The sequence below is a fragment of the Balearica regulorum genome, chromosome 1, assembly GCF_011004875.1.
Source record: "Balearica regulorum gibbericeps isolate bBalReg1 chromosome 1, bBalReg1.pri, whole genome shotgun sequence".
NCBI lineage: Eukaryota > Metazoa > Chordata > Aves > Gruiformes > Gruidae > Balearica > Balearica regulorum.
Genome location: NC_046184.1, coordinates 96,619,176 through 96,642,967, shown reverse-complemented (window position 1 = coordinate 96,642,967; position 23,792 = coordinate 96,619,176). Strand labels below are relative to the sequence as shown.

At 42.1% G+C, this 23,792-nt stretch overlaps 1 protein-coding gene across 2 annotated transcripts in view; it reads left to right on the top strand.

Moving 5' to 3' along the window:
* Positions 1 to 419: 419 nt before the first annotated feature.
* Positions 420 to 23,792, top strand: part of MYH15 (myosin heavy chain 15) — a 49,312-nt gene continuing 25,939 nt past the window's right edge. The window contains exons 1-19 of one of the 2 annotated variants that reach the window (XM_075767510.1): positions 420 to 701; positions 3,664 to 3,809; positions 4,918 to 5,021; positions 5,531 to 5,674; positions 7,383 to 7,539; positions 8,965 to 8,992; positions 10,087 to 10,180; positions 11,755 to 11,775; positions 12,377 to 12,469; positions 13,769 to 13,832; positions 13,929 to 14,027; positions 15,658 to 15,761; positions 16,195 to 16,333; positions 16,495 to 16,613; positions 17,703 to 17,852; positions 18,859 to 19,029; positions 20,116 to 20,295; positions 21,591 to 21,723; positions 23,547 to 23,614. In XM_075767510.1, coding sequence (XP_075623625.1) covers positions 3,719 to 3,809; positions 4,918 to 5,021; positions 5,531 to 5,674; positions 7,383 to 7,539; positions 8,965 to 8,992; positions 10,087 to 10,180; positions 11,755 to 11,775; positions 12,377 to 12,469; positions 13,769 to 13,832; positions 13,929 to 14,027; positions 15,658 to 15,761; positions 16,195 to 16,333; positions 16,495 to 16,613; positions 17,703 to 17,852; positions 18,859 to 19,029; positions 20,116 to 20,295; positions 21,591 to 21,723; positions 23,547 to 23,614 — 1,959 coding nt within the window. In that variant the 5' untranslated portion in view covers positions 420 to 701; positions 3,664 to 3,718. The remainder of the gene's footprint in view (positions 702 to 3,663; positions 3,810 to 4,917; positions 5,022 to 5,530; positions 5,675 to 7,382; positions 7,540 to 8,964; positions 8,993 to 10,086; positions 10,181 to 11,754; positions 11,776 to 12,376; positions 12,470 to 13,768; positions 13,833 to 13,928; positions 14,028 to 15,657; positions 15,762 to 16,194; positions 16,334 to 16,494; positions 16,614 to 17,702; positions 17,853 to 18,858; positions 19,030 to 20,115; positions 20,296 to 21,590; positions 21,724 to 23,546; positions 23,615 to 23,792) is intronic. The other variant, XM_075767520.1, reaches the window with a different exon arrangement.

The window sequence follows — 23,792 nt, the reverse complement described above, 5'->3', positions numbered from 1 at the left end:
AAGCACTCACTAAAATTGATGCCTACTTCATTCGGTATCTGTGGTTCACTTTCCAGGCAGAATCAATATATTCTTAAATTTCTTCATCGTCTCGCCTTGTTCATAAACTGAGGAATACCCATGTATCCCAAATCTGAGCCTATAGGCTTGGCTTTTATTCCCCTGAAGAAGGGGATTTAAAGTCCTTGACTGGGATGTGAGAACTCACATCCTAACTTTGTTCCTTGAAGGCAGTTTGGCTCACATAACCAAATTCCCTTTAAAATCACTTGTCCCTTGTGCAAGAAGTTTTGATTTTCCTATTCTACAGGAGTTATGTCTGAATGGTCTTAATTTCCATCCCACCCTCCCCCAAGTCCATGGTAATTAAGTTCTGAGGCACTTAGAAAAGCAATACCTGCCCCTGTGAAAACACAGAGGCAGGAAAAGCTTCTTCCATGAAGTCATGGAGCAAGAATGGTGCGGCGAGGAGCACGCCGCTCCCCACTGACATTCCTGCCCCCCCTTCCCCTCTTCACCAGGGCGCAGCCACACGTGTCCCCTCCTCGGGCATTGTCTCCTCACCCGGGATCCGACGGACAAATATAGGCATGGAAGAAAACTGATGATGCCTTTAAACAGTTATCACCAATGACCTTGAGATAGGAGCATATAAAGTCTGGACCAAACAGAGTCGTGACACTTTCTGTGTGCTCTCCAGGGTGAGTACCAACCTCTATCACTTCTAAATGCGGGTAGCCAGCTGGGCTCTAACACTGCACCGTGGGTTTGATGTGACTAAGGTTTTCATGTGGCTTAAGGTTTTTGTCATAATATCACTAAACATAGGATGACTATGTTAGTCATCCTAGGATGCTGCCTGAATGCTAGGATGGCAAATACATGTTTCTTCTCTAATATCAGCGCATTCATTTAGCCAGCTAGAATAACCACTTAACAAAGTGTCAAGTCCCTCGTAATTATGCGTCTGGGTGGACTGATTAGCCAGTACCTGCAAGTCATATCTTCTGTCTTCTCTGTCATCTGCAAGAGGTGGTGGCTTATGCAGTTTGCAATTTTAAGCAGCTCGTTGGTCCAAGGGGTTCTTTAATCCAGCCTGAGTTACAACCCTTGGAGGATTACTGGGTTCCCTTTCAGAGACAGGTGATGCCTGCTGTCATCGCTACTGCAGGCAAGCCGTTAGAACTGCGGTCGCTCTTCCAACAGCCCCAGCGAAGACTGACCAGGTCCCTTCTTTCCAAGTCTGAACACGCCACCAAATTGTTGGTGGTCCTGGGCATGCCACTTAACTTTGTGTAACAATATTGGCTTTCTACAGAGTGTAGGTGTTTTCAAGGATCTTCCAACATTCATATACGAGGGCTGGCTCTGTTGTTAGCTAGAACAGACTGAAAGGAAAGTGAACGTCTTTAGCTCTGCCTTGTCTTTCCCAGTTATACTGCCTTTGAAAAATAATCCTATGACCATAAACCAAACAACATTTCCAATTTCTCATCTCTGGCAATGGATTTGCCTCACTGAATTCTCTGCACCCGCCAGGGGTGTGCTGCCTGGGCTCTGACCTCTGTCATAACTCCAAGCACATCAGACTGCTGAAGAAAAAGGGATTCTCTCCCAGCTGCTGTAGTGCTCTTTTACACCGTAACATGTTTGCTGTAGTGGTTGGTCCTGAATACACATTAAAAAAATATATTAAAGAAATAAAATAAGGTGATAGCTGAGTGACTGTCCCTAAGAGGTCTGCATATGGAGCTAGGTTGCACAGAAGTGGTTTAGAGTACTTCGGTGTGTGTTAGGACTTGTGAGAATCTGTCCTGAGTCCCAGAGATTAACACTGGAGTGGCTCCTCTGGCATTTGCACGTTTAATGTGAAATGACACTTACATGCTCTAATACTGTTCTGTTTAAATGTATGAACTGATGTAATTTTATTGCTCCACTAGAGTTAAGACAGACTCCCCGTGGGAGAGAGACTTTGCCACACTAGTTTTGAGGTTTGCCTCCAGTTGGGAATTTCGGTCAGCTCAGATGATGTTAAAATAATTGGCGATAGTTGTGCTTATGTAGGACCTTAATCTTTAAAAAGGAAAAAAAGTTGAGGCTAGGTCTGAGGAAGACAGTTTTTGCTCTACAGCAACAAGACAGAAGGTCTCAAGCTTGTACTGCAGCAACAGGAGAGGGCTGAGTGTAAAACGTTTGGCAGCTCTGCTGTCTTAGGGCTTTACATTCCCCAGGAGGAATGTGTTGAAAAAAATCTGCCTTGGTTGATGAAGAGTTTTTATCCCTACCAGAATTTTGTTAGAAAGAAATTGAATTAAATTTTGAAAGATTACAGTGTCTGTCTTGATAGGGCTCTTGAAAATTTGTCCAGCTGCTCAGGATATTGCACAGTAAATAAAATAAGGGAAGAGCTAATATCTGAGGGTCACTTGTACAGCTCCGAATAATAATCAAATGGTGTCTTGACTTTAAAGAAAAAAAAAATCTCAAATTCTTAAATTTGTGTGTGTGTGTGTGTGTGTACACCTTTTAGCAGTGGAACTTCTTTTAGACCTTTTCTGGACAGCACCCTGTGCTGTGTGTGTATGTATTTGTGTATTTAAAAAAAAAACCAAACAAAAAAACCCAAAAAAACAAACCAAACATACCTGTACGATTACTTTGGGGAGTACATAACAATCAAATAGTTGCTTGGCAGTACAAATGCAGCAAATCAGTCTCACTTACACCCATGTCCCCTGCCATCTCTTTCATGATAAAAGGCTCCTAAACATCGTGGCCTTGTCGTTTGAGGAAACAAGTGTAGGTATTAAGCTGGACTAATAAACCAGACTAATATGCTCAAATCAATCTAAAAAAAACATGAAGCCCTTGCACCATCTGCAACATGGCAGATACATGTGCCCTCTGCCATGCCTTGCTGCAGGGGGATACCCCAAATGGTGAATTCGGAGGTACCAGCAACTTGGGAAGCTGCACCAGCACAGGACCTGCCTGAGCCGTGTTAGTCTCGGTTTTACTAACGTGCTAATTCGTGCAACCAGAGGAGCATGCTGCAGGTAGCAGAGCTGTTTCCAGCTTCAGTGCTGGCTTTCTCCAGCACAAGCGTGGGCACACATCCCTGGAGCCGCACCAAGGCTGTAACGCACACCCTTGCAGCAGTTCTCAGTTTGCAGCAGTGAAGTCTTGCTCCATGATTCCCAGAAAACGCCTGCCTGAGATAATGCTTGAAGTGTCTGAGTGGCATGGTCCCAGGGAGACGTGCTGGAGACATGCTGCATGCCTGCTCTGGGTGAATTTGAAAGGGGCCAGAACAGACCCCCCTCCAGCTAAGTGGTTTTTAAAATCACAGCTTCAAGTGGTCCAATTTATCTCCTGCACTTTAAGCACCATTCGTGCCACAAAGAAGAGATTAAATTCTCCTGCGGAGATAATTGCGACCCATGTCCAGGTTTTGAACTACGCAGGATCTGGCTGGCTTTAAATAAGCTGAGCCAGGGAAGGGTTTAACTAAGGGTGTAGTATAGCTCCAAATCTCTGTTAGGTATTTGCGATTCAAATTAATCATCACTTTGATCAGCCGCCTGCCACATTGTGCTAAGTGTTTTGTATTTCCTCAGATCATCCATGAAATAGACTTATTCCCCTCCTTTTCTTTGGTAGACCAGGTCCCTCTCTTTTTCTTCTTTGAGCTGTGCCACCTTGAACCCTTGCCAAGATGATGGACATGTCGGAATTCGGGGAGGCTGCTCCCTTCCTCCGAAAGAGTGAGAAGGAGCTGATGATGGCACAGACTGTCGCCTTCGATGGTGAGTTGCAGGACCCTTTATGCTGCCAGTGGCCAGTTAAGAGGGATAGTGGTTACGTCTAAGTGTAGCGGTGGGAATGCAGAGCAAAGCGGGATGCAGAGCTTCCGTTGTTGCTGCTGGGCTGCTGCTGCTGCTTGAGGAAGCTGGTTCAAGCTGGTTCTGGTTCCTTTATTCTGCAAAGCTCTTAAAAAACCCCAGGTAGTACTAAATAGAAATAATCTATCCATTTATGGTAAGTAAGTAATTAACTAGATTTAGAAGCAAGGCGTATTTCTACTGCCCTGCTAAAAGATGAACCACTTCTTTGTCCATCTGAAAGAAAAATGTCACACGTTGTTGTTCCTGTAATGGGAGAGATTCTGTGGCCTGACTACGTGTCTCATTATGTTGTACCTGTTCATCTGTTTGATTTGCAGGCTGTATGACAATCTTATGTTAGCTTTTACTTTCCCATAACTTATTTTCCATGAAATGGATTTATATGAGCCCTGAGGTGTAGTACTAAGTATAAATACACCAATAACCACAGCATTTCGCTATTCAGAATAGTTGCTGTAACTAATCACCTGAAGTCTAGTGCAGCTGCACCAAACTCTAAGAAGCTACATACATAACTCAATGTGGGTTATTAATATTGCTGTTTTTCAAGACAAACCTCAGCAGAATGTGCAGGAATAAGGTTGAATCTGATAACTGGCAGGCAAATAACGTGGGCTGAAGTCCTCACTCAGATTGCAATTTTCTGTGTGACTTTTTAGCAACTGCCTTAATTTGGGCTTGGATCTCAGTTCCTCCATCTGCACTCTAGTGATAGTGATTATGGATTTCCCGTGGAGGCTGAGGCTTAGCTAGCATTTGTGAAATATTTTGACACCTTGTGCTGGAAGGATCTAGAGGAAGCCAAGTGGTAGTTTCAAAGGGGAGACAACATTTGGGAGCCCTATGCCTTCTGCTCTGGCAGGCAGCTCTCCAGCACTGCCGATCTGCTGTGGTCCCAGAGGTTTTGTGTCGCTTGCACAGAAAAAGCAACCCAGCAATCTCGCTTAGCTAGGCAGGGTGTTACTGTTTGATGCAAGGCTGTGAAGCCTCAGTCTCCTTAATTTCACAGGGAAGAAGAAATGTTGGGTTCCTGACGAAAAGAAAGCTTACGTTGAAGCTGAAATTACAGAAACCAGCGGTGGCAAAGTGACCGTGGAGACGACAGATGGAAGGGTACAGAATTGTTTTTGTCTGATCCATGGCTAACAAGACCGGAGTAGCAAGCTCCAGAAATTACCTGTCCCACCTTAAGCTCAGTTTCCTGTTTCGTGAAACAGGCTGCGAATAGGAAGCCCCGGTAACTGATGCCGTATCAAAACGACACATGTAAAACCACCAAGGGAAAACCAGCGATGTGGCGGTGGGTGAGCGAGCGTCAGCTCGGGCAGTCTGTGAGCAGATACGCAACCAGCCGGTTCTGGTTTGGACAGCAGAGTTAAAAGCCTAGGCTGTAGCTAAATCGCACGGCTCCTTTCACAGCCACAGCACCGCGCCCCTTACTATTATCTCAGCCTTCCATTCGTACGATAGCTGTGAAAACAAATGGTGTTACATACATAGACTGGGTCTGAGCTGAAGGACTTCTCTCTGCAGGGGAAAAAAATATAGTTTCCTATAAGGTGTGTGAAGCAACAGAAAATCCCAGTGTTTTCCAGTGTTGCTGTACTTATTTGTCTTTGCAGACCATGACTATAAAAGAAGATGACTTGCAGTCAATGAACCCTCCCAAATTTGACATGATCGAGGACATGGCTATGCTGACCCATCTGAACGAGGCATCTGTGTTGTACAATCTGAGAAAGCGCTACAGCAACTGGATGATCTATGTAAGGGTCTTTACAAGGGTATATTTAGAAATCTCTCTTTCAAGTGCAGATTTCATGTTTGAACATGTTATGTTCTTCATATTCAGTTTACAACTTTGATAAGTCACAAAACTGAGGGTCTAGCTCATGTTTTCAGTAAAGAAGTTGCTTGGAGCTGGCTTGTGTGTGAATACAGACAGACAAAACTGAATGAATAAGATGGTGTAAATAAAATTCTTTGGTTTTGCTTGCTTGCCTTGGGGAGGGGTGTTAAGGGACATGTTTTCAGCAATCAAGGCACTGGGGAGACCTAGTTTATTTTTCCTCTCCTAATATTAATCCATGTCAATACCCGTCAAGAGGATTTCCTTGTTAAGAAACAATGCCTCAAGCTTAGAGCACACACATAACTTGTTTTAAGTATGAGCCTTTCTATCTTTAGTTCAGTAATATTATTCCCTTCATTTTCAGTGCTGACATCTCTCTTGTTTCACTCTGGCCTTTTCCCTTGCTCTGTATCTTCCCCGTGACATCATTAACATAATTCCTGTCAGCACCAGAACAAGCTTCAGTAGCATCTAATTTTATGAGGCCAAACTTTTGCTCTCAGTTTGCTGCATTCAATTGTGTCTGAAATCAGTCAGGGGAATCTATACATCTTTTTCTAGCCAATCTCTGTTCTGGGTTTTGGTGTTCATCAGAAGAGCAAATCCAACTTTTTCTTATTCAAATTGTGATTGTTAATAGTTTTCTGCGTTTCTCTAATAACCTCTGTATGGACATGTATGGCCTAAAGCATAGCTTTTCTTGCAGGTCAATATAGGTAGCAAATTAAATTTATCATCTTGCTGGCTGGGGTTTTTCTTTTCCTTGTGGAAAATAGGACTGAGGACTCGTGCCAAGACCAGTCCGGAGCAGGTCCTAATTTTTTAGGGGAAGACACCTGGATATCACCTGAACGTAACTGGGCTCATAAATCTATATGCACATAGTGCTTGTGGCCATATAATAACAGGGTTTCTTTGAAGATTTTTGCTTCAACCTGGACTAAGTACGTGAAAAGTTACCAGCTAGCACCGATTCCCTGGGCTAACAACTGCAAACTCATTCTTCCTCAGAATGACCAAGCCCCAGCTACCTGATGTAGATAGCCCAAAGAGCGACTATAAAGATAGATTTTTTACCAACTCTCTTTCTCCAAAAGCTGAAAAAAACCTCCACAGCTTTGGGGAATAACACTATGAAGTTGTTTTCTCTTTGAACACCCACCAGAAATTGCCCCAAGGTGCTCACATCAAATTGACAACGGGAGAATGTTTCTCCTTGTGAGAATGGAGTTCAAAGAGGAAAGCTGTAACTTTTCTTTCCTTCGTAAATGACTGTTGTCAAGAGGAAAGAACTCTCATGGGGTAGCAAGGCAGAAAGTCAGAGGTAGGTCTATTTGCTGCTCCTTTGTTTTGTTGAAGGGGCTCTTTCTGTTTCTGGTTGTCACCTTAAAAATACTTTTGCCCCTCTGGAAAACTGTTTAATATCTGTAGTTTTTATGTCAATTGCCAATAGGAAGTCACTTAGCGGACCAGTAGCTTTAGAAATTCAGATCAAAGGCTGAAATTCAAGTCAGAATTCAAACTCAAATCAGAAGCTGGCAACACCAGGTCCTGCTTGGTTAACTAAGACTTTTTTCTTATTCCTTGAGTGATGTTTCTCTTGGTTTTGTGTTCCTCTCTAGACCTATTCTGGTTTATTCTGTGTGACTATAAATCCCTACAAGTGGTTGCCTGTCTACAAGCCAGAGGTCGTTGCTGCATACAAAGGCAAGAGGCGCTCAGAGGCTCCTCCCCACATCTTCTCCATTGCTGACAACGCGTACCATGACATGCTGCGTAGTAAGTGGCACTGTTCACTTTCAAATTTCATTTCATTTTATCTAGCCGAAGTGATGGAAGTTTGTGAGACCTTTTGCAATGTGTAACAAACATGCAAATACCCTACAAGCAACAACAAGGGGCTTGGCTTGGCAGTCTGCATCAAATTTTTATTTTTTTTTTAAACTTCCTTGAATGTCCCTGTGGTACTTATGGTAACAGTAGGCTCTGTATATGGATTATCTACAAGGTGCACAACTTTAGCTGTCTGAACTGGGTGAACCCATCTGTTTGTAACAGAAATGGGGCCATGCCCCAAAGGTCTGTAAGTGTTTTCCCAACCTCAAAAATAAACTTACAATCAGTTTATGCTCAGTATTCAAGTGCCTATAAGATGTATGCATTCAAAGGTTAGTGAAGCCAGTTATCTACGGTGTTGCGTGCACATCGCTTGCATGAACCTGCCATAGGTCAGTGTTGCACTGACTGCCGTGGGTCTGGACACCAATGCTGCAGCAAAGAACTCCAGATTTTCCTGTGAAATTTTCTCACCCTGACCCTCAAGTTACTGGAAAAAAAAGAGTTTATCAGCGGAGGGCAGCAGTGAAGTGTTCCCCTCAGGTTCTGTAAGACAGCAGGGTAAATCCCAAAGAGACTTGGTGGGAACACATCCTGCTGTCACCTGGTTTTAATAAAATGGAAAGTGCCACAGCTGTGAGAGGACAGAAGGTGCTGTGCAGTGGCGATGTGTGTGTGGCTGCAAAGAGATGCTCTTTTATCAGATAAGGGTGAAATATGGCCAGGCTGCCCAATATGTAGCCTGTCATGATGACTGGAATTAAAAAAGAAAAGAGCAATTTAGGCTCAATGGCTTGGGAACGTCCTATGATTTAGCATTTGCTGAACTTGGTTGATAATATATTAAAGTTGCAAAGTGTTCTAATAAATACTTATTTCTGGTCAGGCCATTGACAGTAGGGAAATTATAAAACTCCATTCCAGCAGCATGGCCAGCTGAAGAAGAGTATGTATGCATAGTAAGGAACAGCCTGTGAACAAACAGCAAAATTACTTAGGCTGGTCTAGTATTGCAGGAGCAGAAGGGCCAGGTGCAAGCAAAGACTTACTCAAGAGTAAGAAAAGAAGCATTTTGATGACAGGAAATTAGTCTATTATAGTTTCCCAGACACAGAGGGAACGTGCATGACTGACAGGTCTTTAATATCAACTTGAACAAAACACAAGAGGAGGATTCAGGGCAGGGCTAGAACTTGCACTGCTGGAGGTCGGACTAGGTGATACTAGTTATTATCTTTCCGTCTCTGCTTCATGTGATTTTCCTCTGTCTTTGCAGGACTGATTATGGAATAGTTGGTACTTCTTTGCAATTATAACAAAAGTGATTTGTACAACCTACTAAGTTCCTCTTTCCCCCCCCCCCCACAGATCGGGAGAATCAGTCTATGCTGATCACGTAAGTGCTTCTTTTTTAACTGATTTGAGACTCTGTTGCTGTGAAAAACTTAGAAGACAAAAAAATCGTACTGAAATACAAGTCGTCCCTTGAAAGCTCAGCTAAATTGCCTGGAACTTGATTCAAGCCAACTAACTGGCTATTTGGCCATCTGATGGCTGCCTTGAGCCCCATGGGCAACGAGTAGCTAAGGATTTGATGGACTCTGGCCCGTTTCTGATCCCCATGTGGTGTTCATTCCAAGTAGGCATGAAAATAACTCAGCAGGCAGTTAAATAAGCTTCTTCCAGGGTTAGCCTTGCTGTGGCTGCCCTCTTTGGACACGGAAGACTCCTTTCACAATGAGAACAATTAACCACTGGAATAATCTGCCCAGGGAAGTGGTGGATTCCCCAACATTGGATGCTGTTAAGATTCGGCTGGATGGGGTGCTGGGCCATCTTGTCTAGACATTGCTTTTGTCTAGACAGAGTTTTTTCCAAAAAAGGTAGGACCAGATGATCCTTGAGGTCCCTTCCAACGTGGCATTCTATGATTCTACAATTCTTTTCAATGTGGTTGCTCCTGCTGCAAATTATATTTAAGAATGTTGTGTAGACACATCTAAATGGAGGGAGATGACCAAGGCAGAAAAGAACAGGCACGTCATTTACTGGCAAGCATGAAAGATGGAGAGTTGGGTATCTCTCTGTATAGTTCATATGTGCTTCCTGGATAACGCCAGCAAATTACTGCAGCTTTTCTGTATGTTTTCTAATTCATTAGCTATATATAGGTATACCTCAGATCCTCAGTCTGGATGTCTGTAATAAAACTTCATGCCCTTAAAAGAAGCTCAGTATAGCATGGGTTTGTACTAGATTTCTGAGTCCAGTCACGTGAAAAATTAATTGCTGCTATCATAGGCATTCACCTCTTCATTCAGTCACTTTAATATGGTTTCCATTGACGTGGCCAAATGACAGGCTGCAGAAATCGGAGTCAGTGATTCCAAGAACAGCCTGTGTGTGGGGAGGAGCTGGCAGGACAGGAGGGTGAAAGGATGAGTTACAACTGTTTGAGAAATGCCTATGTTATCTCCCTCCTTCCTTTAGTGGAGAATCCGGTGCTGGCAAGACTGTCAACACGAAACGTGTCATCCAGTACTTTGCCACCGTGGCAGCCCTGGGTGAACCTGGTAAAAAGAGCGTAAGTCTGCTGGTGGCTGTTTCATTTCACACTCCCAAGGTTTTCCTGTTGTGTACAACTAACCTCACAAGTCCGCATCCCGAGCACTAGACCATGCGCTAGACCTCAACAGGCACAGTTAGGAAGAAAAACTGTTGGAAAAAGATACTGACGCTTCTACAGAGCGTTACTGAGAGCATGCTGTTCTGAAGGCAGGAGGGCAGTGCTCCCCTGAACTTGCCACGCTCCAGATGCAGCAGCAAAACCTCTCCTGGTTCTGAACAGCTGTTTGTTGCTGCTGCTTTTTTCTAGGAGTTTTAGCATTTGTGTGTGTCTCAAAGGGTTCGAGATAACGACAGATTTGATTGGAATGTGCTAGTTTGAATTTATAGGCCCTGCCAGTGGGTTGGCAGGGGGTGCACAAGAAGTTGGGAGGGGACACAGAGAGGACAGCAAATCCAAAACATAGCCCCATACTAGCTACTACAACAAAAATTCACCCTCTCAGCTGAAACCAGGACAGTGTGTTAAATGTTTCTGATTGTGTTAAAGCTGGTCAAAAGATGGGGAGACTGTGAAGATTAAGAAATCTGGTTCTTTTCACAAGGAAAATAGACTTCAAAAGGACTAGGATTATCATTTCTCATCAAAACGTCTGTTTTGTTGAAAGCTTTTTTTGTCCACAAAAAAAGAATGTTTTGACAAGTATTTTTTTTCAATCAGCTTTTCTATATTTCTCTTTGGATAAGTGCTGTTCTGCTTATAAGTGCTCTCTAAGGTTACTGTGAATACCATATTCACGCTGCTTTTATCTTGTGTTGCTCTGAGCTTATTCACTACAAGCTTCACTGCACTTGAAGGCTCAACGCTCTTTTGTGGTGAATTAACTGATTCCTATGAACTATATTTATAAGGCCAAAGTTTCAGCTAGGCTTGGATTCTGTACGCATAATTCATGTCACCAAAATCTAACATACATTCATCTGAGGCCAGCAAGGGTCTCTTAACAAATGATTGAGTGGTCCAGAGCCAGCTTTCTGCGAGCTCATAATGGTGTCTGAAGCCTGGCGTGGTCATGGAAAAATTGTGCACATAACAGATATTGCAGCTGGAAGATATTCCATGTAATTTATCAACCCAGGTCACATTTTATTTTCATTATCATAACCTCCTTTTTTTTCAAATATCCAAGAGTTTAAATGCAGCACGAGCTAATTGTCTAAAACTTGTCTGTTTGCATTTACATCCTTTTATTCTTACTACCTGGCACCAGTCTCTTTTTTCTGTCCAGTTAGTTAGCCTTTTGGTTCATTGTGGAACATCTCCAGAGCAAAACCAGGTAGATGTTTGGAGCAGCGGTTAAAACAACAAGCTTGGTACAAACAGCACTCGGCTGTTTTGTGATGTATGGTGAACACAAAACAACAGTCGCACATGCTTTTTGAAGGAAGGCTTCAAAAAGTCCTACTGGTGTGTTGGTGCCCATAGACGTCTAACCTTGCTAATCTTTATCTTTTGTGATGTCCTTCATCTTAGTACTGACATTCTCTCTCTCTTTTTTTTTTTTTTTCTCTATTGTGTTCCTCTTTCAACAGCAACCAGCTACCAGAACTGGGGTAAGTCATCAGCTTTGCTATTTTATATTTTCCATGTGAAAATGGTACCAGGATCTGTCAGTCCGTGTCTCGAACCTCAGCATTTCACTTTGTGTGGTTCCCCTCATGAAGGATCCCTGAAGTCCAGGCAGTTAAAGTAGTTTGCTTCAGCAAACTGAAGTTTGTGTGAGTGACAGACAATGCTTTTCTCATCTCCAAAATCCCAAATATTACAAGCTCTGAATGCTTTCAAATCTAACCCATTTTAGTGCTTGTCACTGTCTTCGATAGCCCCTCTTCTACACATACTCACTTGGATGTCCCCACATGCTTCACAGTACATGGGAAGATATGGTGATTTCTTTCATAGGCAGATGGCATAAAATATAAAATCTACAAAGCAAAACAGTAGTGAGCAGCAGAATGTTTGAGGCCTTTTAAGCACTCATAATTGACTGATGATCTTGCTGTTATACCATTCACACTGTGCCACCCCTGGGGTGGAGCTAAATCACTTTGCTACCCTGTCTTGTCTGTAAGTGAAAGCATGGCTGAGTTATAGTTGACAGCTGAGTTTGTGGACAGTAGGTTTCTTCAACAATATTTCAACCTTGATTTCTAGGGAACCTTGGAGGATCAAATCATTCAAGCAAACCCAGCCCTAGAAGCTTTTGGAAATGCCAAAACCCTGAGAAACGATAACTCCTCACGTTTTGTAAGTCTGTAACACAGCGTAATGATGTCCTCTTCAACAATGGCCAGTTAATAACATCTCTGTAGTAATCCCTTCATAAGTTGCTTCTCATTTTGTCCACTAAAATGGCTGGATTTCCACACAGAGGAAGAATAACAAAGTAGGATCTAACCAGGAAAAACTACTGAAAAGATAACAAGAAACAAAGAAAGATCCACCCTGAATAATTGTTTAAACTGTACATGATCAGGAGACAAGCAAAGTCTGGGTTTATGAAGCCCTTTGAATAGTAATGGCAGATCTTCCGCCGGACTGCCTCTGCTGCATAGCCTTATTTTTCTACCATGTCTTCCACCAACCTAAGTCATTCCCTCTCCCTGTATTAGCTCTACTTTGTCATGAAGTGTCAGAAATGCACCAAGGTCCCTGCTCCCTCCCACAACTTACCCCTCTGCAGACCCACACATCTGCCTTTCAGCCATACCATTTACCTTTTTGGCTGAGTAAGCTGCCCCTCCTTGTCCCTCAGTGCTGATGTGACCTTGGGCCTCTCCTCATTTCCATCAGGCTTGCAGGAGAGCAATCCCCTTGGGAGCTCTGCCTCTGCCCCATCTGGTTGACATTGGCTCAGACATCCAAAAGGAATGGCATGAGCATGACTGAGTTTATAGCCCATGCTTCCCTAACAAATCCAGTTAAAAATGAATTTGGAAGGGGTGGAGAGGGTCAACGGTTGTAAGCATCTGTGAAAAGCTAAACAATTGTATAAGGAGTTTGTCAGCTGGAACAGAAATTAATTATTTAAAAAAGTGGATGTATTTGAATATGATAAATTAAATGAAAACTAGTCAATTTTTAGGAATTTTGGAGGATAAATATGCAAATTTAATGGGTAAAGCAGTGTAAAATCACAGCACTCTTTTGACGTAAGTAGTTGCGTGTCAGTTAGGACTGCAAATGAGGAGGAGTCAAAAAAAGGAGCCTGTGTGTCTCATGCCCGGGCTTATTGCTCTGAGTCCTGCATTACAGTAAACCTGCATCATGAAACTGGAAGCTACGTGCATTCCCCTGTCTTAGCCTGTCAGATAAGTACACTGTTATCCTTTCCCCACAAGCTGATTACATAGCTGCGTCTACAGATTTAGGCTTGGAAAAGTGTAATATCATTGTTCGATATTTCTCATTCAAAATCTGCCTGTGCTAAGCCAAGGAGTTAGCATAAACTGATTCTTTGGGTTAAATGATTGCCTTCAAACAGTAGCCTTTGTTTACCTGTGTATACTATATGCACTAATTAGAATATTCTTCTGTGTGAATTAGGGTAAATTTATCCGAATCCATTTTGGAACCACAGGCAAGCTGTCATCTGCTGATATTGAGATTTGTAAGCAGCAAACTCTCTCCTTTTAAAAAATACAATTGCTCATTTGAAAGCTTGGAGAGCCTTTCTTTCTCACTGAATTTTCCTTTGTGTGACTAGATTTATTGGAGAAATCCCGAGTGATTTTCCAGCAACCGGGCGAAAGAGACTACCACATCTTCTACCAAATCCTATCAGGAAAGAAACCAGAGTTACTGGGTAAGCATTACGTGGATCCACAGCTTTTAAGAACCAACCTTCAGCTGAATAGAGAGTGGCTGAGGAGGGATCAGGGGGCAAACTCACGTGCAGAAAGGCCCTTACGCTTCCACTTGACGAAACCAAACTTCCATTGGCAAATACACTCTTTTAAAGATGCCCTTCCAATGGCAGCAACAGCGACCATTTTTCTGTGATATACTGATGCAGGTACCCTATAAAGTGAAGTGATATTACAGATTCATCTAAGGGAATAAGACTCAGACAGGACTTTTAAAACGTAGCATTATAAAGGCAAAAAAATGTCACACTGAATTTGTGTAATCCAAGGTCTCGAAACACCTCGAAAATGCTACACCTCTAAAGCATTTGTGGTGATAAAACTTCAATTATTCATATTTTCACATATGAGGAGATTTGCTTGTAGGTCCATGAAGAAAAGCTAGTTTCCTCTTTCAGCCCAAGTGCCAATACAGGCATCCTGGCATGTTGTGTAGCAAGAGGGAATAAGCAAAGCTGCCTGTTGCTGATTGCGTGGCGATTACCCCTTTCAAGTTTTCCCTGGCTGAATTGGGTCCCGTAGACCTGCTGGAGAGGAGCGGAGAGCAGATGAGGTGTCTCTGCTCCCATCTCCTAATGCTTTGAATAAAACCTTCACTAGTTATTTAAGTGATGTGGTTTGCTGAATTTAATTTCTGCTCTGAAGATACATATTTTATAAAATACATTGAAAAGTCACTTTATTGCTGCACTAAACTGCTACTAAGCCATAGCATTCATAATCTGTTTTGAAGTCTTATTATCCTGACAGTGCGTGGCCAAGTCCCTAACCCTCTTAGCTTTTACTAGCCTAATTAATGACAATTACAGGAAAGATTTCAAGGAAGCATTGCACTGAGATTCCTGCGTGAATCCCTGTGCTGGGAAAATACGCTCTTTCTCATAAACGCTCTGTCTGTATACTCCACAACAGCACACACTTTTCTGGCCAGCACAAGCTTGTCTGCAGGCTCTTGAAGCAGGGCTCTCCCTGTAGTTTTGGAGTGAGCTAGCTTTCTAGAAAACAACTCTACATTTTGGGGTTTTGATGTGAAGGAAAAGGCAAGACGAGAGAAAGAGAGCACCATATTCAGACTTTTGTTCATCAAGAGCCAACTGTCTTCTGCAAAAAGTCCTGGAAGTTGCTGTTTTGTGAGACTGTTATAAAAGAGAGGAACTGTGCTCATTGTCCTTGTCTTGGATAATATTAAAATCTTTTTTCTCCTCTGTACTTAGATGGGATTTTTACCCCTACAGGCATGCAAGGCGGAAAGTAGGGCTACATGGGAAATGATGAACTCAGCTGCAAAACATGCTTAATAGATGCGTATGCAGTGTTCCCATATTTTTTTTATTCACGCTTTCTCTAAATCTTGGTCTTCAGATTAGAATAGTAGAATGAGAGTTGGTTGCTCCGTTACTGCCCTGCAGTTGTAAAAAAACAACCAAACAAACGAAACCCCAAAACCCACCAACAACTTTATACACAGTTGTGCAGAAACAAATGTATGTCAGAGTTGATCTTTCAATCACCATTTTTTGGGGATATCCTGAATAGATAGCAGTTTTGACCTTAGCAATTCTTTTACAGATATGCTACTGGTATCTACCAACCCATACGACTACCACTTTTGCTCACAAGGAGTAGTTACGGTGGACAACTTGGATGATGGAGAAGAATTGATGGCGACGGATGTAAGCCTGTATTGATTTGACTTTGTGCTTCATAGATTAGGTGTATGTGGGGAGGAAAAGTGCTGGCAGGAGCCTAACCTCTGTCACTGAAATTATTGGACTAAAGTGAAAACAGAAATGGGTCTTAATTGCATTCATACTATGAAGCACAAGGCCTGATAAACTATTATACTTTTGAATCTGACCTTGCTCCATGTAATGCCCATGGGCACAATGTTCTTGTAATTTTGATATATAAAATCCTAAAAAAGGGAGCTCTCCTCCTGTCTCCCAGCCACTGCTGGGTCTCCAGGGTGTTACAGTGGCTGCTTTGTGAGATAACACCCCTTGGCAGGTTAGTAATACCTGCCATGCACAGGTAGATTGCTGAGCTGCAAAATCCCATTGCTTTTGAATAGGGAAGTGACAAAATATCTGCATTTCCTTTTCACAGCAAGCCATGGACATCTTGGGATTTGTGCCAGATGAGAAGTCTGGTTCCTACAAGCTCACAGGTGCCATCATGCACTTTGGGAACATGAAATTCAAACAAAGACCCAGAGAAGAGCAGGCAGAGGCCGATGGCACTGAAAGTAAGAATAACACCTAAAATTGCTCCTTACCTTCAAAAGTCTGGCAGGTATCATGCACTGTGAGGAAGAAGCAGTGGATATACTTAGTACTTTTTTTCTTGGCTAGGCATGTTTCCGTGTAGAAGTTCAAAGCCAGTTGAAACCTCATTTCTCTTGATCAGGTGCTGACAAAGCTGCCTACCTAATGGGAATCAACTCCTCTGATTTGATTAAGGGCTTATTGCACCCTAGAGTGAAAGTTGGCAACGAGTATGTGACCAAAGGTCAAAGTGTTGAACAGGTAAGGCGAAGCTTTCAGGGTATTTGGATACCTGTCCCGTAAGCCTTGAGGATTCATCTGTAACGTCTCAGAGAGACAGACAGCTGCTAGAAATATTAACATCTACCTCTGGTACCTGTTCTCATTTTATATGCCCAAACTTGGGGAAATAGACAGTGAAAGCGCAGGAAACTGGTAAAGAGACTGACAAAGGAATAGTGGCTAGCACTGCCTTTGATAAGATTGTTTTTCTGATGTGTTAGTAGCAGCTGCCCAAGGAAACTAGGTGCAGTAAAACTACATGGGGATTGGTATCTAATTCTGGATGAGAATAGTTACCTAGAAGAGTTGAGCCATGGATTATTTATTCACTCATCACTCATTCATTATTCATATAATTTTAAGCTCTGTGTGACCTCAATCAGCTAAAAGCAATATCTACTTAAAGGTATCTCTCAATTTAGGAAACAAAAGTCCTTGGTTTAGCACTGCTGCAGCTGTAGCAGTGTAGTAGAAGACGCTGCAGCATTTGGTTACGATGAAAATTATTGTTTGAAGAGAGGCTGTGGGACAGGCTCAGAGACAAGAAAATTGCTGGAGAGGTGTCCATCCTATTGGTGCAGCCGTTCATAGGCTAAAGAGACTTTTGACAACCTTTCCATTCACCTGCTTATGCCATAGCATCCCTCAAAAATTAGAAGCAAATGGCAATGAGCAACTTGAGCAGAGACCTTTCCTATTCTGGCAGTAGCTCTGGGCATCATGGCTGGCATCCAGCCCGTGAGCTTTCTGGTACCTAACTTCCACAGCAATGTAAGGGATTAAAACATTTGCAACTTGCTGTCTACCTCTTTCCCAAGAGGTACTTTACTAGCACTTTATGTACGTGTTAGTATACATACATATACATAACAATAATTTGAAGAAAAGTCAGTATAGATAATGGGAGAAGCTGTGTGTTGTATTAAGTATGCCTTGGTGATTCCAAGAATCATTGTGAAATATCATTTAAACCATAAGCAGGGACTGAAATAGGCTACTGTACTGAAATTCTTTTGTTCCAAAGTGAATTCTGTTCCACATAGTGGTATTTTGAAACATGTATTTTAGGTTTTGTATGCTGTTGGGGCCTTATCCAAGGCAGTGTATGACCGAATGTTCAAATGGCTGGTGGTCCGTATCAACAAGACTTTGGACACTAAGCTGCCAAGACAATTCTTCATTGGAGTCCTGGATATTGCCGGGTTTGAAATCTTTGATGTGAGTATTAATGTGTGAGGACTTGGTGGAAGGACATAAAAGAGACCAAGCGATAGCTCTTGAGTGGGTGTTTGTTTTTCTAAATGAACAGAAGCAAAGTGTTGAGAAAGCCACAAAGGAAATAATGTATACAATTTTACAAGGTTTTGCCATGAATAGATGTAGAAAACACTCAACATCTAACACAGCTGGACAGGCTGACAGTTCCTGGGGAGGAAGAGGGTGGCAACCCTTAGCAAAGACAGCATCTCACATGCTTTGGGCTATGTTTTAGGAGAATGCATTCTCTTTCTCTTTGAGACAAAGCATCTTTTATAGGGTGTGATATTTCTTCCCCTTTGTATCTCAGTGTAGGAGATCTATCTTCATCTTGATGTAAGAAAGAATTTTTTTACAGTGTGCACAATCATTCACTGGAACAACCTCCCCAGGGACTTGGTAGAGTCCCCATCACTGGAGGTTTTCAAGATGCAATTGGACAGGGTGCTAGATAATCTCATCTAGGCTCCTTTTCTCATGAAAGGTTGGACCAGATGATCTTTCGAGGTCCCTTCCAACCTGGGCTGTTCTGTTATTCTGTCATCGTTGTAAACAAGTGCATGTGAGAAAAGCACATCACAACTTCTGTTTTTCAGAATCCATTCCTGAAGATAAGTGCTTAATGCTGTTGTTGCTATGTATTGCTCTCCATGCAGAGTGGAGCAAAAAGCGTGTCGGTTCTACTTTACAGGACTGGGGTGGCGTGCTCCTGAAGGAAAGGCACATGTGTCCTGAGTGACCTGAACAAATCTGGGCATCCTCACGCTGTGGGGGACAGTACATGAGGCAGCCAGCAGCCTGCTACTGACTTCCCCCTCCTTTGCCTTCAGTGCGATGCTCTGTAGTTTCTCAACCAGTTACTGTTTAGAAGGTTTTAGATGTAAACAGTTTCCTTCTTGCTGTTCCATCAAGCCCTTGCCATAGGTTAACTGTGGTGCAAATGCTTCTTTTTTATCTCCTTCTGCAGTTTAACAGCTTTGAGCAACTTTGCATCAATTACACTAATGAGAAACTGCAACAGTTTTTCAATCACCACATGTTTGTCCTGGAGCAAGAAGAATATAAGAAGGAAGGGATTGAATGGGTATTCATTGATTTTGGCATGGACCTGCAGGCCTGCATTGATCTCATTGAGAAGGTATGTACAGGAGTGCTAAGGTGTGCTTACTGAATTGGTTTTATTCATGATGCTCCCTTGGTGATGTCCTTAAGTACCAGAGAACAGAGCAAGATAAACAGCAGGACAAGTTTCTTGCCTTTCTACGTGCGATACGTAGAATCAAATGAAAATCAGTATTTATAGCATTTATGGCTATTTGGCTTTACCCCTTAAGTTTGCCTTACAGAGCCAAGAGTGACAATAAGCTGTTAATGTTAATTTGTGTGGCTGTATAATCTTCCTCAGGTTTTACTTTTGTCTTTCTCTGGCCCTATTGTTTTTCCATTTACTTAGTTTGACGTTAAGCATATGTAGAACATACTTGTCAGCTTTTCAAGGCAAATGCCATGTTTCAATCCCATGCCCTGTACCTCTCCCGTGAGGCCCTTGTTTCTTATGTTACATTACATTGCATGTTGATGTGCACAGTCCTTCATGCTCTTCCTAGCCTGGAACTATAGCTTCCTTCTCACTGCTTCCGCAGCGTGGGATATGCCTTTCCTTTTCCCTTCTTTGTGAGTATAATGTGGTCCTGGTGAGGACAGCTGTCCCTTGTTGTGTCTCTCTTTCTGCCATGTCTTATGGCATCCATCTAATCCTGCTGATCTGTGAGGAAAAATGAAATTTTGAGTCTTGCCTTAGCAGGACATTTGGAACAGTTGGGAGTAGAAAAGCTGATTATTAGGCACCTTTGTACTTGATCACTTTTTTCTCCAGGGGTAAGATATCTATATACATGATCCTAATCCCTCAATCTGTCCAGTGCTAGGAAGTTGGCTCATCTTTCCCAGAGAGACGGACGCTAAAATGGTAGTTGGTCCAACTGCCTTGAAAGGTAAATCAAATCCTTTCTGAAGTCATCAGAAAGCCTCCTAAGGCAGAAGTGACATACTGAATAGCCAAAGGTGCAGTTACTATTTTAACAGAATAGGCAAAGGTTTCCTCCTCAAGATGAGAAGAAATTTTGCAGGCTTAAAATTCCATCAGATCAAACTTAAAGGCTGCAGAGCTACTGAAAGCAGGCACCCAAAGCATTTTCCAACAAAGATCTTCTTAAATCCACAGCCGTTGGGAATCCTGTCTATCCTTGAAGAGGAATGTATGTTCCCAAAAGCTACAGATATGACATTCAAAGCCAAACTCTATGACAATCATCTTGGCAAGTCACCTAACTTACAGAAGCCCAGGCCTGATAAGAAAAGGAAATATGAAGCTCACTTTGAACTTCTCCATTATGCCGGTGCAGTAAGTTCCTCTGCTGGTGGCTAGACTTTGTATTAGAGGTCTTCCAGGTGGGAAGTCCGTAGCACACAATGAGGGAGGGTGGGAAGGATGAAGAGGGTACAGTGAGGAGTAAAAGCAGATGTCTACTCACTCTGCACAAGTAGTGCACCAAAATAAGATGTCACCAGACGCCAGGACATCCGGTCCTTGGATACACAAATAAAATGAAACAACCTAGGGAAAGCTAACAGTGCTTTTGCTGAAAATATGCCTTGCCTTGGTTTTATCACTTTTCCTGTAATCAGATTCAGACTAGTGATTAAACATCAGCAGCATCCAACTTTCCATTTTGGTTCCCTGAACAAATGGACTGAGTCATCTCTGCCTAACTTCAGGGATGTTTAAAAAAAAAAAAAAAAAAAGATTTGACATCCCTTTTAACTCGTGTTAGGACTGGTGTGTCAAAGTAGCAAAAGGAAATGTGTTTAATTCTGCTGTGAAGGTTTTTAGTTAACAGGTCCATTGATGATAGGGTGAATGAGAATACAATCCAGTACTGTGATACCTGAGCCAAAACTTGCCCAGTGTCAGAGTTCAGTTTACAGACCAGATAGGCAGAAAGAATTTGAGAGGGACCCGGGAAATTTTTCATCAAACTAGAGTTGATATGAAGTCTCAGCACAGCAGAGCTGGAACATACTTGATGTTGTTAATTTCAAATTATAATTGAACATTAAACTAATTTTGTATTCATTAAGAAAAATAATGCCCATCTTGCTCTTTATTTGTCATTGTTAAGGTACTCAGTGAAGAAAATTAGAATTTCTATCCCCTTGTGGTACTAATAACAGAGCCTATTTTCCCACTAAACAGAGCTGTGGAACAGTCCAGGAGTTAGATTTTTAATCATTGAATTCCTGTCAAAAGATCTTGATTATTCTGGTGTAGCATGCTGTTGTGAGGTGAAATTATTACTTGTGCATTTTATAGTTCAGCACTTATTAGTAGGGTTCCTGGGACACTGATATCATGTGGTACCTCTACAGCCAACCACATGGAGTCCATGAGAAGATGTAGGGACCAGATAGTTTGGAAGGGGTGTGTAGGATTCAGATGGTAATTATTAGGAAGAGAGGTTTGGGAATTAAGAAGCAGAAATTTGGAGGGGAAATGATGAAAAATCGGGTGGCTGGTACTGCTCTGAGAGTAGCATCTCACAAAAGGTCATTGGCCTCAAGCCAAACCATAAGGAGCTACTGGCTACTCTGAGGGAGAACATTTGCAGCCTCTGGTTTGTGTTCATTGCCTTGCTGCAGGTTCCCTATAACATCATCGGGTGGCTTGAGAAGAACAAAGACCCGCTTAATGAAACGGTAGTAGGTATTTTCCAAAAATCATCCAACAAACTCCTGGCAAGCTTGTTTGAAAGCTACGTTGGCGCTGACAGCGGTAAGCAGAATCAGCTCACATGGGCTTTCTTTCATTTCTGGGATGTGTGCTTGGGAATAAATTCAAGAAAAAACAATTCTCTCAACTGCAATTGACTCAGTGCTAAATGAGGCAGTGACTAATTATTTAGATGTGCACAGCATCTGTAGGAGTTTGCCAGTTATACCAAGGAGGCCATTAACTCAGCTAGTTTGAATGTGTAATACCTCTGAGCAATTTTGGCAAGGAAATCTGTGTGTTGTGAACACTCCAGTGGGAGGTTGAGCATGCAAGTGTTCAGATATGCAGTCAAGTGTTGCACAAATAATTTTGTACATAAATGCCTATGAACAAGAACAGCTCTTGTTTCCCATGCTGTAGTCTTCCTTGTTTGCCACTCTGTATTAAATAAGAAATACAAAGTTTAAGAGGGAGGTCTGGAATATTTTGTTGGATTAGTGGCAAGTAGACATTGAAGGTACCTGAACACCATTCCACACTGGCCAAAGTAGAAGATTTTGCCAATATGTCTTCCTTTTTGCTTGCTGTTGTTTTTTGTTTGACAAGATTAATGTATGTCTGAGAACTTAAGCTGTATGCATTACACAGAACTGTTTTATTTGTGAGAAGACAAATAGCAAGCATCCAGAAAATTGATCTTAAGTAAATAAGACTGGCATTCATTACAAAGATGTAGCTCTTACATCCTGAAGTTGCAATCACTTACAGCCTATTTATTAGTAACCTCATTTCTATGGAGGTTGTTGTCATGAATCATAAGACACTTTCTGAGGGAGCAAGCAGGCTGCAAACTTCATAATGTGAATGAGGCAGAGCTGAATGTAAATAACAAAAATCCTGCCACTAGCAAATTCTTGCAAGTTACTAACTGCCTATTTGCCTGTGGATATTCCTGTCTGTCAGAATACTACCTTGTTTTTCCTCAGCATCAGGAGAAAAGAACAGCCTGTCCAGATTAGCCTCTTCCAGTCTCGGCAGTGTCACTTTCAAAAGGGGGAAAGGCTGTGGATAATTGCATCAAGCATATTGCACTCTTCACTTCTCCTTTTATGTTAACTGTTGTTGACAGGTGACAGAATGCCAGACCTCCTGGGAATGATCTAATAGTTCAGTGTTTAGAAAGCTACCACAATTGCTGTATGTTTTTGCGTCAAGTTTGGCTCTTGTGAAACTTCGTAAAGGGCATGTCAGAAACCAGCATTCCTTTGGAGGATCTGAGTGGTTTTGACTCTGAAGCTTTAAGCAAAATTCAGGGGATGTAAAGCTACTACATCTAAAATTACAAAATAAATATTCGTTTCCCTCTATTCTGGACCAATGTTACTTGTGCATGTTCAGTGTCCGCATAGCAGTCACAGGACAACCAGTGTCTATACAGTACAATATAAAGTATAAATTTTCCCTAAGCGTTACTTTTCTGCATCGTCTCACCCTATAGGCTTTTAAATGAACTACAGGTGACTCTATTCAGTTAAAAGTTATTTCTCTTCCTTAGTCATATTTATGGACTTTCTGCATAACAAGTCATGTTGTGTAGGTCTGAAATGCAAACACAATCCAGAAAGCTTCCAGTGGTCTTTGACAAAAATCCTAAGTATGGACAGAGAGCTGCAAACTTGTGATATATCATACTTGATGTTCAGGATGTTTTGTATAAGATTTGAGCAATCAGAGCCATCAAGTCATTAGCTATGCCTTCCATTCAAAGAGAGTTGCACTATCAGAACAGTTCATCCATCTCCCATGCCCTGCCTGCACCCCTTACTGAGATACAAGATACAGATTATGATTTTTCTTTCTTTTTTCTTTTTTTTTTTCCTTAGCTGACCAAGGTGGAGAAAAGAAACGCAAGAAAGGTGCTTCTTTTCAAACGGTGTCCTCATTGCACAAGGTTTGTTTTCTTCGCCCCACCTGATGGTCTGAGTTAAGACAATACATTGAAGAGGAATGTTAAGGATTGTAATGGGCAAAAAAAATTGAAATCCAACATCAGAATTTGATTTAGACCTGGGTTATTGCCCTTGGCTAAGTGAATATATTGTTATTAAAACCACATGTGTGAGGGACTG